At 42.9% G+C, this 16,628-nt stretch overlaps 1 protein-coding gene across 6 annotated transcripts; it reads right to left on the bottom strand.

Annotated features, from left to right (window-relative positions):
* Window positions 1–2,523: 2,523 nt before the first annotated feature.
* zgc:111976 (uncharacterized protein LOC553663 homolog) lies at window positions 2,524–13,623 on the bottom strand. 6 transcript variants are annotated; one of them, XM_035758592.2, is made up of 18 exons: window positions 13,574–13,623; window positions 11,605–11,698; window positions 10,732–10,823; window positions 6,458–6,533; window positions 6,199–6,253; window positions 5,793–5,925; window positions 5,668–5,696; window positions 5,463–5,534; window positions 5,308–5,382; window positions 5,082–5,158; window positions 4,892–4,957; window positions 4,689–4,800; window positions 4,405–4,529; window positions 4,100–4,224; window positions 3,706–3,904; window positions 3,418–3,513; window positions 3,201–3,303; window positions 2,524–3,046 (listed from the first exon to the last, which is right to left on the bottom strand). In XM_035758592.2, the coding sequence occupies exons 2-18, from the start codon at window positions 11,609–11,611 to the stop codon at window positions 2,665–2,667; spliced, it is 1,824 nt and encodes a 607-aa protein (XP_035614485.1). In that variant the 5' UTR covers window positions 11,612–11,698; window positions 13,574–13,623; the 3' UTR covers window positions 2,524–2,664. The 6 variants fall into 6 exon arrangements, with proteins under 6 accessions (XP_035614485.1, XP_035614491.1, XP_035614499.1 ...); XM_035758598.2 differs by lacking the exon at window positions 13,574–13,623 and adding an exon at window positions 11,799–11,960; XM_035758606.2 differs by lacking the exons at window positions 10,732–10,823; window positions 13,574–13,623 and having other exon boundaries at window positions 11,605–11,791.
* Between the last annotated feature and the right edge of the window lie 3,005 nt (window positions 13,624–16,628).

The following is a 16,628-nucleotide window of genomic DNA, read 5'->3' as shown; positions in this document are numbered from 1 at the left end:
GCTGTAAGCACAACCCCCACCTGTGGACGTCGGGCCCTCATACCACCCTCATGGAGTCTGTTTCTGACCATTTGAGCAGACATGCACATTTGTGGCCTGCTGGAGGTCATTTTGCAGGGCTCTGGCAGTGCTCCTCCTTGCACAAAGGTGGAGGGAGTGGTCCTGCTGCTGGGTTGTTGCCCTCCTACGGCCTCCTCCACGTCTCCTGATGTACTGGCCTGTCTCCTGGTAGCGCCTCCATGCTCTGGACACTACGCTGACAGACACAGCAAACCTTCTTGCAACATCTCGCATTGATGTGCCATCCTGGATGAGCTGCACTACCTGAGCCAGTTGTGGGGGTTTTAGACTCCATCTCATGCTACCACTAGAGTGAAAGCACCGCCAGCATTCAAAAGTGACCAAAACAACCAGGAAGCATAGGAACACTGCTTTATTGGGGGTGTCTTGCTAAATGCCTATAATTTCCACCTGTTGTCTATTCCATTTGCACAACAGCATGTGAAATTTATTGTCAATCAGTGTTGCTTCCTAAGTGGACAATCAGTATTGCTTCCTAAGTTTGATTTCACAGAAGTGTGATTGACTTGGAGTTACATTGTTGTCTAAGTGTTCCCTTTATTTTTTTTGAGCAGTGTATATATTTTACCTTTATTTAACTAGGCAAGCCAGTTAAGAACAAATTCTTATTTTCAATGATGGCCTAGGAACAGTAGGTTAACTGCCTTGTTCAGGTGCAGAACGGTAGCTTTTTACCTTGTCAGCTCGGGGATTCGATCTTGCAACCTTTCAGTTACAACTCTAACCACTAGTCTACCTGCCGCCAATACGCAACAAACATTACACAACAATTTGGAAATCGCATATTCATCAATGAGTGGTTTGGAAGGAATCAGTGGCTAACTGTAAGCATTGCAATCACTAACCTGCTATTCAGTGGAGTGGGTGTGTTGTCCAAGTCTAGGTCTAAGGATCTCTTTTCCAAGCTTAAAAGGATAGACATTCAAAGTGGGCCATGCTGTCAATCCAGCATGACGTCTGCCGTGCTCAGAATCGAAAACAACTGGGGACTCAAAAAAAAAAAAAAGAGCTCAGACCGGGTAAAACTGTTTCGAACGGTCATCCAACTCAGAATTGGAAGTCAGGAACTCATGCCTCTTTCTAGAGCTTCGATCTGAAGATCCCTAACGTCATCATGATTCAACCTTGTTATTTCCCAGTTGTTTTGAGAGCACCATACATCCAGAGAATGCGAGACTTTGATGACAAAGTTCGATGACAGAAATTTGCTCATGAAGCCTGTTAAAGTGAGCACAGCACAACAAGGTGAGTTCAAAAATGTCTTGTATGCTGCTTCTTAAATGATTTAACATGCAAGGGAGATATGTATACTGTAGCTAATACTAACTGTATGTTGTGTAGTAAGCTGTTAGTAGCCCATGTGCCTTTCCCCTTATAACTTAGCCTACTGTTCTGACTTGGTGGTGCACCTGTAGCATATAGCCTGTTTTAGAGAAATGTCATCATCAAATATTGTAAGAGCTTGAATTGTCTGCTTATATGCCCCCCTTATTTATCCTATGAATCTGACTTGGTATACAGGTAGAATACTGTAAGAACAGCCCATGTTCTGAATTCTGTCGCTGTACATTTCAAAGGTGCTGAAGAAATAGTCATAATGAAAACTGTTTCACTGCCAGACAAGGCTCCGCTGATATCCAGGTGTAGCAGTAAGGTGTTGGGACAAAATAAATGTATGCACGATAGTGCTCGCTCACTGGAGCTGCTTCTTGTTTTTACCTGATAGGAGTGGAACTCATCTGAGGAGTGCGCTCATCTGTAGGCGTGATCTATTTTCATGAACGGGGTGGTGTACCTAATGAACATTCTAGTCAGTTTGTGTGTATAGTAATATATGCATTCAAGTCTGTAATGTCTAAGTTACTAAATTGTTTGTCTAATGTTTTGTGTCGGACCACAGGAAGATAAACTGTTGCCATTTGCTAATTTCTTTTTTAATCTACTTGATTTTTGTCTGTCTCTGAAGGGATCAAAAGCCAAGCCCCCAAACCTTTTACAGCAAACCATTGCTGCCACACTGGAATGCACACCAAGAATGTGTTCTACATCCTTCATTTAAGAGTTTTACTGACACACATGCAGGCGAGCGTGAGAGGTAAATAAAACAAATAAAAAGGAAACTGCAGCCAATACCATAAAAACAGTTGTAACTAACCGGTCCTCTGGTCTGAGAATTGATACCGCCGCACACAACGATAGAGAGAGGAGTTTTTAGAAATACACACTATTCATATTGTGGTTTAAAGCAATTACAAATGCATGCACAGTGCATGCTACGGTCTAAGGTTTACATGTCATAAATTAGAGTAATACGTGAAGTTTAACACGCTGACGTCTGAAGCCCACTAACAAAGTAAAACAGTGCTAAGGGCTTGCTTATTTTCTAAAATATGTTTTTGGCAGGGACAGTTATAAGCAGTACAATTACTTTAATATAAAGTAATTATAGTTTAAAAGCCTATTATGCTGATGTGAAGGCTACCTCAAACAACTAATAGGTCAAAAGACTTTATTTTTTAGAACCATTCAATAAAAATATCACGTAAACATTTGAACCCCTTTGAGGGTCACGCATTAAACTGACTAGATAAGTTCTGGGAGATGGTTGTTGTGCATCCAATGTGAATACACACACACCGAGGCACAGGGGTAAGGGTTGGCAGTAGGGTTTGTATTGACTTCAGCAACAGACATACAGAAGGCAGACTCTGCCGCCGTTGCGGTGGTATCCAGCCCCATTGCATCCCGGGAGAACACGGCAGAGGAGGTAGTAGGGATGCCAATGGACTCCAGGCCAGAGCCAGAAGAGAGACTGCCGTCAGCCTCACAGGACATGGGGAGAGGAGAAGCAGGGCTGACATCTGCAGTGGATATGGTGGTGGAGCATGCAGGTAGAGGTTCTCCACAGGTCCTCTTGGACAGCCGCCGATTCAAGGCACGCATGGTCACAGGAATAGACATACATCTAAATCAGAAGAGCAAGACGATGAATATCGAAGACATGTTATCAACAACTCATGAAGTAAATACTCAGTGTAAGAATGTGGTCTCTGCCTAGAGACAAAATTAAGCAGTATGACTGAGAAATTATGGATCTAGTGGGAGAATACACCCTAAACCTCTTTAGGACTCTGGAGACATATTCATCCATGGATTCTGACTCTGACCCCACTGCAAACAGACTGCAGGTGAGCTTCCGGGAGTCTGCCACATTCACCAGCACTGCAAGACAACAATACACCACACTAAACCCTGAGTAGAGAACATGGAGTGTAACATACTATATTGTGATTCTGCTAAACTGACCCCTGCAGAGTAGAGATAACAAATACTCACAAACAGATAGAGAGTCACTGTCAGATAGGTGAAAGGTCACAGAGAGGCTGGAACCTGACTCAGGGAGGACTTCGCAGTATAGGTCACACACTGGACCTAGAAAAGGGGGTTTGGTTATAGCCAAGTCAACAATGTTCACTCGTATGAACAGTTTGACATAAGTAATCTGATGAATGGTTGCACCCTTATGACACATTAGATACCATCCATGTAATAACTAAATAGTATTCTGTGACATTTGGGGATTGTAGGATTCAAACCCTGATGTATGCTCATTTGCTCACTTACCTGGGCTAGGCCTGAGAGAGGTAATGCAGCTGGCCAGTAGAGTGTTAATTGCACACTGGTGGCGGAGGAGCTCCAGTAGGGCAGGGACATGGGCAGGGTGGGTAAAGGGAATGGTACTCATCAGCGTCCCCCTCAGAGCAGCTTCTTCCCATGCAGCCCCCGGCAGCACATAGCTGTGTATCTCTTTACCTGGGAGGGGCTGGATGGAGAAGACCGGTGTGTCAAAAGGATTACCTTTGATGGAATGCTGAGTAGAAGAAAGTGGTGTAGGTCTTACTGTGCACAGCTGTCAATGACATACCGGTAGTGCCAGTATGATATACGTTGTAGAGCAAAATTATAAATCTGTAAGCATTCAAAATCTGTTTTGGTTTAAGCATATATACACACAAACCACTAGAAAGTGGGCATCTTGGCCATTCCATGTTTTGTTGCCACCATTCTCCCCTAATAAGGTCATCATCAACTGGGGAAAAGGTGCCCACTGCAGGTCAGCATCAGCATCAGTTATGGCAACATCTAGGAAACAGTAGCAGTTTGATCACAAGAAAGGAGGTTGTACAACGATGCGTTCAATTGAAATGTGTCTGGTATCAATCATCCCAATGTGAATTACAGTGCAAGAAGACACACTTATTCACAGATAAGACTAGAAGCACAATTGAATCTTGCTAAAAAGGAGTATCAAAGCATACAAACCTGTAATTTGGCTGAGCTTCTCAACAAAGGACGAGAGCATTGGTAGGGGTGGCTGCAGTTTGAGCTGGAAGCAGGCTGGCATAATTTCAGAGAGCACCTCACAGAGAGGACTGAACAAGGGTAGACTGCAACAACAAAAAACACAAACTCAAGCTCTTTATTAGCGTAGCTGTCTTCATGTGAGATTTCATCCTAATATGGGGAATTCCATGTCTGCACTTAGAAAACCTCAGATATCAATGAATCATTTGAAAATAGTAATATAATGACATTGAGATAGTTACCCCTGGGCGTCAAGCTGAGGTGGTTGTGGGATGACAGATGCCATCTGGAGCTTGTGTGTAGAGTCAGTTGGCCCCACTGTCACCAAGGCCAACTGGCCAACACTGCCCCTTTCTGCAACCCCATAGCAGAACACAACAGTACTTAATTATATATATTTTAAGAAACAGCATTCAAATGCAGTTGCGACTGTTCCAAAACATACCTGAATCGAACATCTCCAACAGAATGTCAGAAGGGCTGATGTAGTATTGGATAGTCATTGGTATACCTGAATAGGACAGGCACACACAAAAAAAGCATATTTCTGTTAGTCATTGAGGGTGATCGAACAGCTAAAGAAACGACTAGGGGCTTTCTGGCTAATGGTCTTGCTCCCTTTATTAGTAACCTGCCTTCGCTCCCTGCCGTAAGATAGCCAATCCTGCCATTGAGAATCATGTCCACTTGAAGATTGCACTCCCTTAATGCTCTGAAAGGAGAAAAAAACGTGAATATTTCAACACAATGATATAGGATTTCATTCAAGACAACCTCTAGGTTATTTCATTCTCACAGGAAAATGCAGGAGTCACAATTCCCTCTATTCAACTTCGGCCATTCTTATTACATTTCACTAACCTTGGCAAATGGGATATCTTCTGTAGATCTTTCCCCAAGAACTGAAGGGCTGTGTAGACCTTGATCTTGGTCTCACTAAAATATATTAGACTGTCCCGTTATCATGCCGCTTAACCAATGACATTGAATATAAACTAGTGGTAAAAAGGCAGTACTTGTCTCCAGGGATGTTGTACAGGGAGGAAAGGCCTTTCAGTTTCACTGAGAATTCTTCAAACTTCTTTGACCTGTGCAGTAATAAACAGATGGGGGTAATCTGAAGTGCCAACAATGTATAGTTTGTTAGAACTTGGTAAAATAAATGTCAGGTGACCTCAGTTGACAAATTGTATTAGTCAGACCATATGTATTACATCTTACTTTAGCAGTTGAAGAAGTGACTCGCTTGACTGTAACACACAAAAAACATTGGCTTGAGTGACATGAGTAATTTGAAACATTACAAAATGTTTTCCTATATAGGAATGAAACAATCAGTCTAATACCACAGGGGCTTCTCCATGTTGGGCCAACTTCACATCCTCCACCTCTCCCCCAGGCAGCAGTAGGACCTCTAGGTAGAACATGTCAGCTGTGAGGTAACAGGTTGTCTCAGTGGGGCTCAGGTGGGACCCCATCCTGTACAAAACAGAGGTCAAGGCTCAATAATGAGAAATGCCATTGCAAAACACCAAGAGTGCGATGGAGGTTATTTAGTGTATAGCATCAAATTAATTCCATACTGTACAGGCCTAAGAATCTTTCGATCCAAACATCAGGAAACTCAAAAAGATGCTGCACTGATTTGGAGCATTCAAAATGGGTAGAGGTCCCTGGATTATCCAGTAGAGGGACACAAAGTCTAGGCATTGTATTACCGAATGAAAACAGATTACAAAATTATCATATTACCCTCTCTGTTTGGCCATTATCTCCAACCGTGATACCATGGCGCTCAAAGACGACACTGGAACAGAAAACGGTTTGGGAAATGTTTCATAAAAAGTTATAATTTGAGTGAAGTGACCATACAACAAATGGCAGACACCATAATCATAATTCTGCATGATGACCTTCAACTGGAATGGAGTGCATTACATCTGACACTAGTCTATGCAGAAGATTGAACTTCGCTGAGGTTGTGAATATAAATAGCTTATTTTTTGTTTACCATTCAGTGCTTCATGGAGTATTTTCAGACACCTAATCAGTGGTTCACAGGGTTTGGTGTCACCTCTCGATTTGTCCTATAAAATACAGATTAACACATTTTTGAACAGCTCAAGTATCCTGATAGAAAGCACTTACTACATACTATGACATAGTTTGAGAAAGCGCATCTCTTGAGAGTCTTTAGGAACTGAATGAACTTAGGGCTTAAGACTGAGCAGCATTGTTCAGGGAAGACATCTAGATGGCCCAGGCCCAACTCCAGCTGCCTTATCCCCTCGGACCGCACATCCCTGTCCGCCCAAAACCACTCAACCCCACCCCCAACAGGCCCTGGAGACTGACTGCTGCCAAGCTGAACTTCTTTCTGAGGCCACACAACCATCCCCAGTCATGGAGTGCAACTGGACAATGGCCATGGATGGATCAAGATAGATTCGTCAGAGTCCAGAAAGCAGTGTCCAACTGACACAATTCCAAAAACCTTTCAGCCCATTCTAAAACGACAAACAAGAGCTTTTAAATTGTACCCCCACTGACGTTGAATCTCAACAATGATAGATCTGGGTAATGTGTTGGGAAGGGGGTGGCACTTAATACTGGAAATTATTCCCTTTGGTGACAGATCATACCAGTTACTCAGTCAAATAAGGGACCAGTCGTTTATGTAGAGTTATACTAATCTGGCTAAAAATCATATTGGAATGCCAACATCTGGAAGGCATTTCAAGTCTTGTGGCTGAACGGTCACGGATGTTTGTCCTCAAGACAAGTTTGGTGAAACATTAGTCCAAGATATACTGTTAAGGAGTGAAGGCTAGCCTACTCCATTAACATCCAAGACCCTTCCTTATATGTAATGTTCAGAGGTAAACTGGTTCTGGCAGCCAACTACGCCATCTAAACATGAATCGATTCTTAATCGCAATACGGTTCTGGTAACATAAGGCCCTCTACTTTCAAATGAAAAAGAACTCCAATATATGGTCGCTTTAACCCCCGCTGAAAAATGTGTCCGGGGCATAACCCCCAGGATATTTTTTGGGGTAGAATGACAGAGGTCAGACATTCTACTCCAAAATGTATAAAAATGTAATTATGTTGACAATAAATCAAATCAAATTGTATTTTTGTCACATACACATGGTTAGCAGATGTTAATGCGAGAGTAACGAAATGCTTGTGCTTCTAGCTCCGCCAATGCAGTAATAACCAACGAGTAATCTAACTAACAATTCCAAAACTACTACCTTATACACCACACACACAAGTATAAAGGGATAAAGAATATGTACATAAAGATATATGAATGAGTGATATATATATATCAATATCAAAGATATAAAAGTGATGAGAGACACTGCAGGGAGATGAGGAGCAAGTGGTGCCTGTGTGATCGTGGCTCTCATTCGCACCACTGCTCATTCTGCTTGCTACAAATAGCCTACACATTGTAACTTGTCATTGATCTTAAAATGGATAGTATGTGTTTTTTGGCAATTAAGCCCAGATACCATTTGTCTATGCGTGCAATTGGAAGGAAGTTGAAGGTAGTTTTGCGAGCCATCTCTAACAAGCATTTCTACAGGAAGAGATAGCATGCTAGCTGTTCCCATAGAGTTCCAGTCATTGCGCCAACGCTAGGTAGTAACTTCCTTCAAACTGCGCGCAGAGGCAATAATGGTATCAATGAGTTCATCTGACTCAGGGTAAGTAGAGAAAAGCATAATTGCTGAAGTCTCGCACTATCCCTTTATAAGTGCCTCTGCAGAGAGATATACAAGACTCAACCAAAAAAATAAACGTCCCTTTTTCAGGACCCTGTCTGACAAATAAATTGCAATGGCCATACTGTGAGACGCCTAAGACAGCACTACAGGATCGTCCTCACAGTGGCAGACCACGTTTAACACCTGCACAGGATCGATACATCCGCACATCGCACCTGCAGGACAGGTACAGGATGGCAACAACAACTTCCGAAGTTACACCAGGAACGCACAATCCCGCCATCAGTGCTCAGACTTTCCGCAATCGGCTGAGAGAGGCTGGACTGAGGGCTTGTAGGCCTGTTGTAAGGCAGGTCCTCAACAGACACCACCGGCAACAACGTCGCCTATGGGCACAAACCCACAGTTGCTAGACCATACAGGACTGGCAAAAAGTGCTCTTCTCCGACGATTTGCGGTTTTGTCTCACCAGGGGTAATGGTCGGATTCGCGTTTATTGTCAAAGTAATGAGCCTTACACAGAGGTCTGTACTCTGGAAGGGGATCAATTTGGAGGTGGAGGGTCCGTCACGGTCTGGGACGGTGTGTAACAGCATCATCGGACTGAGCTTGTTGTCATTGCAGGCAATCTCAACGCTGTGCGTTACAGGGAAGATATCCTCCCTCATGTGGTACCCTTCCTGCAGGCTCATCCTGACAAGACCCTCCAGCCATACTGCTCAATCTGTGCGTGACTTCCTGCAAGACAGGAATGTCAGTGTTATGCCATGGCCAGTGAAGAGCCCGGATATCAATCCCATTTAGCACATCTGGGACCTGTTGGATCAGATGGTGAGGGCTAGGGCCATTCCCCCCAGAAATGTCCAGGAACTTGCAGGTGCCTTGGTGGAAGAGTGGGGTAACATCTCACAGCAAGTACTGGAAAAGCTGGTGCAGTCCATGAGGAGATGCACAGCAGTACTTCATGCAGCTGGTGGCCAGATACTGACTGTTACTTTTGATTTTGCCCCCCCCGCCCCCTTTGTTCAGGGACACATTATTCCATTTATGTTAATCACGTATGTGAAACGTGTTCAGTTCGTCTCAGTTGTTAAAGGTTGCGAGTTCAAACCCCCGAGCTGACAAGGTACAAATCTGTCGTTCTGCCCCTGAACAGGCAGTTAACCCACTGTTCCCAGGCCGTCATTGAAAATAAGAATATGTTCTTAACCGACTTGCCTGGTTAAATAAAGGAAAAATTAAAAACACACATTGGCAGTGCAGTTAGAAGAGCTTCAACTGAGAACCAAGAGCTAGGTGAAGTATTAGTCCATGTTCTGGATCGAGTTTGTATCTCGGTCTAGCAGCAAAACACTAAACCAATGTTTAACTCATCTACCCTTGCCTGTTTGGCGACGCTTTTCCCATGTCGGAGGGTATATCTGTGGTCAGTGGACGGTAGGGAATGCGTCGACGAGCTGTGCCCAGGAAATAATTCAATCCAATTGTTAGATACCAACACCCCACCGTCAAATCAAAACCAAACATGGATTCCATGTTGTGTTATTGCCTTCTTCAGGATTGGGTTGGTGGCTCACATCCAACTTTTAGGTGCACACACTGCCACCTACTGTACTGGAGTGTGAGGTCAGCCATGGCCTACCTACATTCAATTCCGGTAATACAAAATTGGGGGAAAGGATCATTTCCCTGCCAACTACTAGCCCAAAAACAACCCATTCCACGATTTAATCCTTTCTAATCCTACTCCAGGCCAATGGTCTGGGAGGACAGAACTTTACCACTCAATCCCCCCCTTGCAACTATTTTGCAGTAAAAACCTAACAATAACAAGTACTTCTTTGCAGCTGCCACCACAACCTCCATTTTCTGTGACTTACAGTCCCATTTCTGCAGTACAGTTGACAACAACGGCAATGAATTCTAAGAAACCCACATTATTCCCATTTCTCTCTGCGTACTCAAGAGGAACCCTCTCAGGATCCCTCACTCTGTACCCATCTTCCTCTAACACGCACGACACTGCTTCAGCATTGCAACACTTTCTGTGCTCCTCTGACCCTGGAACCCGCAACCTGCCTTTCTCTCACCGGACACCTCAGATCTCCAGCCCCATGGGCACCCCCACCGATACTACGCATCCCTTTGTCTCATGCCCTCCTGCACACATCTAGGGATCTCCCTCCTAATGGCTGCAACATAATTTAAGCTTGGCACCTAAAACAAAACAAATATTTTCAGAATAAAAGCTCTAACAGGACAACTGACACATCCTAACTTGACCTTGTCAGGCAAAGACGTCTAACAATTGGATTCAATTATTTTCTACATGGGCACTGCTCAGCAAATGATGCATTACCAATTCCTCTGACGTGGGAAAAAGTAATATAAAGTGTTGCCAAACAGGCACAGAAACAGATTGGTAAATAAATTGCATGGCGGGTTAGTGTTATACTGCTAGACTGAGAAACTCAGTCTTGAACCTGGGATAGGGGAAACATATGACATTGGAGGAACGTTTCAGAAATATTTCACTAATACTTACCATACACCTACGAACCAGTTTAAAGGTCTCATTCCATGTCTTTTCTGCATATTTTGAGTGCAGGTCAGAAATGAAGGACTTACTCCCAACCACTGATGGGCAGAAGATTAAGTACTTAAGATACAAATACATTGGATGGCGACATCAAACAAGACAGCAGACTGGAAATAACAATTGCCATTGTGTGAATGGGGTCAAAAGCAAGGCTGAGCCTCTATTGGCTATATATCTGCGTTCAATTGCTTCCCTCAATTACAATATTTTGAATATTTACCTCGGTATTGCCCTCTCTGAATTACATTAGTTCGCCAAGCACTAGTCTGACTAAATCAGGCTGTAATGTACAATTAGTTGGTATACACCCAAAACTAATGTACAGTTTGTCCTTCAGCCGCTCCCAATTTGAGACATATCCGCAGCAAATATGGATTACACATGTTTTGTGCACCGTGCTGGAGTTTACATTTCTATCACTTGGCATGCGTAAAACCATGTAATTAACTGCCGATTTCCGTTAGTATGCATGCAACACGTACACACGTGTTTGCTCATGACCAAAGGCAGGTGCAAAAGATGGAAGTAGCCTACATGCACGCATACTAACTGAAGTCTGCAGGTGTTTACATGGTTTTTACGCATGTGCCAGATGATCGTAGACATTTCTACTTCAGTACCAGCGCTCTAAAAATTTGGGTAAACAATTGTTTACCGTGGATATTTCGATCATCTGAAGGTCCACCACCACGGACAACCAGTAGAAAAAGTTCAAATTTAAATAAACACTGGCTCGTGAGGAACGTTCACACGATGTTGCAGTCATTAGTTTCAGGCTGTATCAATTAATTTATCAGAATAGCCAAACACATCACTCACCTGCCATCTTCAATTATATCTTGAACCAGAAGTTGGTGCCCATGCGGTTTCAGAATGAAATAAACTGTTGTGTTTCCTCTAAAATAGGCCTACTCTGAAACAGGTCAACAACAAACAAAAAAAAGTGTATGTGATGATACGCACAGGAAGAGCTCCACCAACTGGGACATGACACTAATGATTTAAATACCCACAGTAGGTGACGATCAGGGGGAGCTGTTTTGAAGCCACTGATCCTCCATCTTGGCACTTCCCCACGTTGTGAAATATATTTTGGAAACTATATTTGTATTTATTTATCCGTTATTTTATCGGGTAAATTGACTGAGAACACGTTCTCATTTGCAGCAACCGACCTGGGGAATAGTTACAGGGGAGAGGAGGGGGATTAATGAGCCAATTGTAAACTGGGGATTATTTGGTGACCGTGATGGTTTGAGGGCCAGATTGGGTATTTAGCCAGGACACTGAGGTTAACACTCTTACGATAAGTGCCATGGGATCTGGGTTGGCACCCCCCCCTTGGGTTGTGCCATGGCGGAGATCTTTGTGGGCTATACTCGGCCTTGTCTCAGGATGGTAAATTGGTGGTTGAAGATAACCCTCTAGTGGTGTGGGGGCTGTGCTTTGGCAAAGTGGGTGGGGTTATATCCTTCCTGTTTGGCCACAGTGTCTCCTGACCCCTCCTGTCTCAGCCTCAAGTATTTATGCTGCAGTAGTTTGTGTCGGGGGGGCTAGGGTCAGTTTGTTATATCTGGAGTACTTCTCCTGTCCTATCCGGTGTCCTGTGTGAATTTAAGTATGCTCTCTCTAATTCTCTCTCTCGGAGGACCTGAGCCCTAGGACCATGCCTCAGGACTACCTGACATGATGACTCCTTGCTGTCCCCAGTCCACCTGGCCGTGCTGCTGCTCCAGTTTCAACTGTTCTGCCTGTGATTATTATTATTTGACCATGCTGGTCATTTATGAACATTTTGGCAATGTTCTGTTATAATCTCCACCCGGCACAGCCAGAAGAGGACTGGCCACCCCACAAAGCCTGGTTCCTCTCTAGGTTTCCTCCTAGGTTTTGGCCTTTCTAGGGAGTTTTTCCTAGCCACCGTGCTTCTACACCTGCATTGCTTGCTGTTTGGGGTTTTAGGCTGGGTTTCTGTACAGCACTTTGAGATATCAGCTGATGTACGAAGGGCTATATAAATACATTTGATTTGATCTTTAATGACCTCAGAGTCAGGACACCCGTTTAACACCCCACCCGAAAGACGGCACCCTACACAGGGCAGTAGCCCTGGGGCATTGGGATATTTTTTAGACCAGAGGAAAGAGTGCCTCCTACTGGCCCTCCAACACCACTTCCAGTAGCATCTGGTCTCCCATTCAGGAACTGACCAGGACCAAACCTGCTTAGCTTCAGAAGCAAGCCAGCAGTGGTATGCAGGGTGGTATGCTACTGGATAAATAGAATTAATGTAAAAAAAAAAAAAAAGAAAAGTTCAGTAATTATTTTACAGACACCTTAATGTTTCAATTATATTTAATTTGAGCTTAACCAAAATGGGAAAAAAAAATCTAAAACAAGTCAATTAAAAAATATATATTTAATGTTACTGTCCCCAGTAAAAAAAATGAAATACCCGGTATATGTAGTTTTGCCCTTGAAACATTTAAATAATTCATTCAAACCTGTGGAGAACTTCCTCATCTGGGGAGTGCCAATATGGCCTACCAGTGGCTTCAGACTCTCATTGGCCAATACATATTATTCACATCCAGGGTTTATATACATTATTGCATCACCCCATTCCTTCTTTTAGCGCCAAACACAGACTGTTTGTTCATTTGTCTAACGATTTCAAGCACATTCCAATTGTAACACTATTTAGAGACTCTAAATTAAATTATTAAATTATTAAGTATACTCTAAATTAGAGTATAAATTGTATATCGCCAAACTGTAGCTCACTCACTGTGGATTGTTTGTAGATTGGACTGATTTGCTGCAGATTGCTCACATACTGGTCACACCCACATAGTTATCCAGCAGGTGCAGGTACTTAATAATGTTCTATGTTTTTCTTTGGAATTTGATTGGCGGATTGCATCCAACTTTTAGGTGAGGTCAGTCACGGCCTACCCACATTAAGTTATCTTCATTAGGCCTGTTCTATGTTGAGCAGTGTGTTTCCTAATATCTATATCCCGTAAAGATGTGCTAGGTAGAAATCGCTCCACCTTTTCCTGGTTGCTAAAATTGTAATAGTTTCCCTAATTTCAATTTATGTGACAAAACAAGCATGTATAGTTTACAAAATCATTGTACCATCTAAACTGCTGTGAAAAATATTTTCCATAAACAAAAATATTGTATTTTCAGCTGTTTGAAGCTGTTGTACAAAACTGAAAGTAAAACATGCAAATTTAATTTAATTTAACAGTTCTACCACTTCTTAAACTTGCTTTCAATGCGAATGACAGATCTACAACACAGATTTCTATGTGAATTTAGTGGGTTGCCCAGAAAGTTACATATTGCAGCATTAAATGTTTATGTGATATTATGTCCTGATATTGTGAAATGTAATAGCCTTTGCATTGACCATTGATACAATAACTATTGAGAAGTATTGATTAATTAGTGAGATATTACTGTTAAATGATGAAATTACAGTTTATGTGCATTTTGGATTATCACAGTGTTAGGCTTCAATACTTTGGAATTTTGGTAAAGATGTCTTTTATCTACTTCCCCAGAGTCAGACGAACTCATGGATACCATTTTTATGTCTCTGTGTCCAGTATGTTAGCGTTTGGTCTTTTAGTGGCCTCCCTCTTGATGCTGGAGAGACATTTAGGTTTTAAAGTTAATTTCCTGCAATTCTAGACATTTTGCCATGGGGCAGAGATAATTTAAACAATTTTAAATCTAATTTCCTGCAATTCTACACATTTTGCCAGGATTTATGCTATGTTCAAGATTGCTGAGTGAGCATGACCTATATGAGTGGGCGTGACCTCTGTGCCCGGTCAGTACCGCTAGACTAATTTACCAATTTTGAAATTGTTTGCTGACATTGCTAATTGAGTGACTGTCAGTGACCGACATACCAATATAAAAATTGCTGATGCACAACCAAATGTCGAAGGTGCACCTTGTGTATTCTACTACTCTAACTGAAACCCGGAATGAGTTCCTAGCGGCCTGGGGACATAAGTAACTGCTTTGTCACTTATTCCTGGAGCCGACCCTAAATGTTGGCTCTATTCATGTCATTTCTATCTGTAATGTTCGACAATGTTTGGTTACTGAACGTGGCCCTGGTCGCTCATTTTCAGGAGAGATTATGCTGGAGTGACATGTTGTGCCAAGGCTCTCTAAACTGAGTTGTGTTAGGAATCATTGACACTGTCCTTATAGGCGTGTAGTGAATAGGCTATTTATATAATCTATTTGTTATTTTGGCAGTGTTCCTCCTCAACGTTCAAATACATCCACACGTCTAGTGTGGAGTCAATTCGAAAATGTCCCAAGCTCAAACTGGTGTAGTGAGTTTGGAGTTGAGATGGCGGAAGCAGAAGTGTTTTTTGAAGATTTATTTAGTTGAGGACAGTTAGTGAGAACGATGAGTGGACAACAGTGAAGTCCAAGAATGGAACGAAAAGGGATAAAACTGTCGTGGAAAATGAGTCTGATGAATCGTTGCTTGTTGGAGTATGTATTTTGGATAAGGCTGTTCATTTGAGGAAACCATTTTGAAGACACAAGGATGGTGAAGAAGGCGTTGGGGAACGTGGACGCAGTCAAAGTAACCAGGAGTGGTGTGGTGTTGATGTTGTGTGTGTATCTAAAGAGCAAAAGGAATGTGCATTATGGCTCGCAACGTTATCGGTGCATGAAGTGTACAGCTTTGATTTTCGGAGCGGGGCACAGGTAAAAGGTGTTATCTCTGGCGTCCCATTGGATATTGATAATCGATATCTTAGGCAAAGAATTACAGGAGTAGTTAATGCACGTTGATTGAGCAAAGTGTATCTACCATCCTATGTAAAGCTGGGATATATAAGATACGCCGTAAGAGCGTTTATGCAGTACAAGAAATGTACAAAGTTTGGCCACGTGTCAAATGTTTGCAGGCAGGAAGGAATATGTTATTGAACGGCCTGTGAATGTAAAATGTTGCAACTGTGGTGGGGATCATATTCCCGAATTCCCTGAGTGCTGTGAAAGACGTTGGTATGTCAAGGATCGTGGCTGTAAAGCACATCTCCTGTGTGGAGGCGGTGAAGAGAGTCGAAGGGGCAAGAGGCCACAGTTCTGAAGAAGATATGGCAGTGGATGCATCGCAACCAGTTGCAAATGGTATACCTCAGTCAAGTTATCGGGATACATTTAGTGTGAAGAAGGTGGATTTTGTAGCATTTATAGCCTCAGTTATTAATCGTACTGCACAAATGTCCAAGAAGCCCAAGCAGCTGGACATCATTATAGCTGCAGCTAAGAAGTTTTTGGGCCTCCAAGACTTCCCGGCAGAAGCACTGCAAGGACTACTGTCGCCAGAAAATGTCCCACCCTCACAGGATCCTTCTGAGCCTGTGTATGGACTTGATTATAACAGAAAAGCAAGCAGATTCATATTGTATGGAATTGTTATATATCTATTTGATCTTTACCCTGCATTGTTTCCTTTTTGGGATCTTTATTATCCACTTGTACAGTAGGTGGCGGAATGCACCTATAATTGTGGCATACGCTATTATACCAAAGAAGAGGTGGTCGGATTGGTGAAGCGTGTAGAGTTGAACCATAGTTCGGGGAATGGGAAATGGTGGCGAGTAGTGCGGATGGAATGGAGGAAAAGTTGGTGAAGCAACAGCTGTGCTGGAATGCGAACAATATGGGTGTCATGGTATGTATGGTATGGAGCTGGAGGATGAGGGTCAAGGGCCGGAATGGTCGATAGTGGAAAGCCAGGAAGAAGAGGGATCAAGATACAGAAAGCAGTTGAGCGTCTAGTTAACAAAGCA

The sequence above is a fragment of the Oncorhynchus keta genome, chromosome 4, assembly GCF_023373465.1.
Source record: "Oncorhynchus keta strain PuntledgeMale-10-30-2019 chromosome 4, Oket_V2, whole genome shotgun sequence".
Lineage (NCBI taxonomy): Eukaryota > Metazoa > Chordata > Actinopteri > Salmoniformes > Salmonidae > Oncorhynchus > Oncorhynchus keta.
Note: the sequence above shows the minus strand (reverse complement) of the source record. Positions and strands in the feature narration are given on the sequence as shown.

Coding starts and splice junctions, on each gene's coding strand:
- zgc:111976 (XM_052505168.1), bottom strand. CDS start 8,878: ATGAGCCTGCAGGAAGGGTACCACATGAGGGAGGATATCTTCCCTGTA. Junction 5,926..6,198: donor ATAATGGCCAAACAGAGAGG/GTAATATGATAA, acceptor TGTTTTGTACAG/GATGGGGTCCCACCTGAGCC. Junction 5,535..5,667: donor TCACTTCTTCAACTGCTAAA/GTAAGATGTAAT, acceptor ATTACTGCACAG/GTCAAAGAAGTTTGAAGAAT.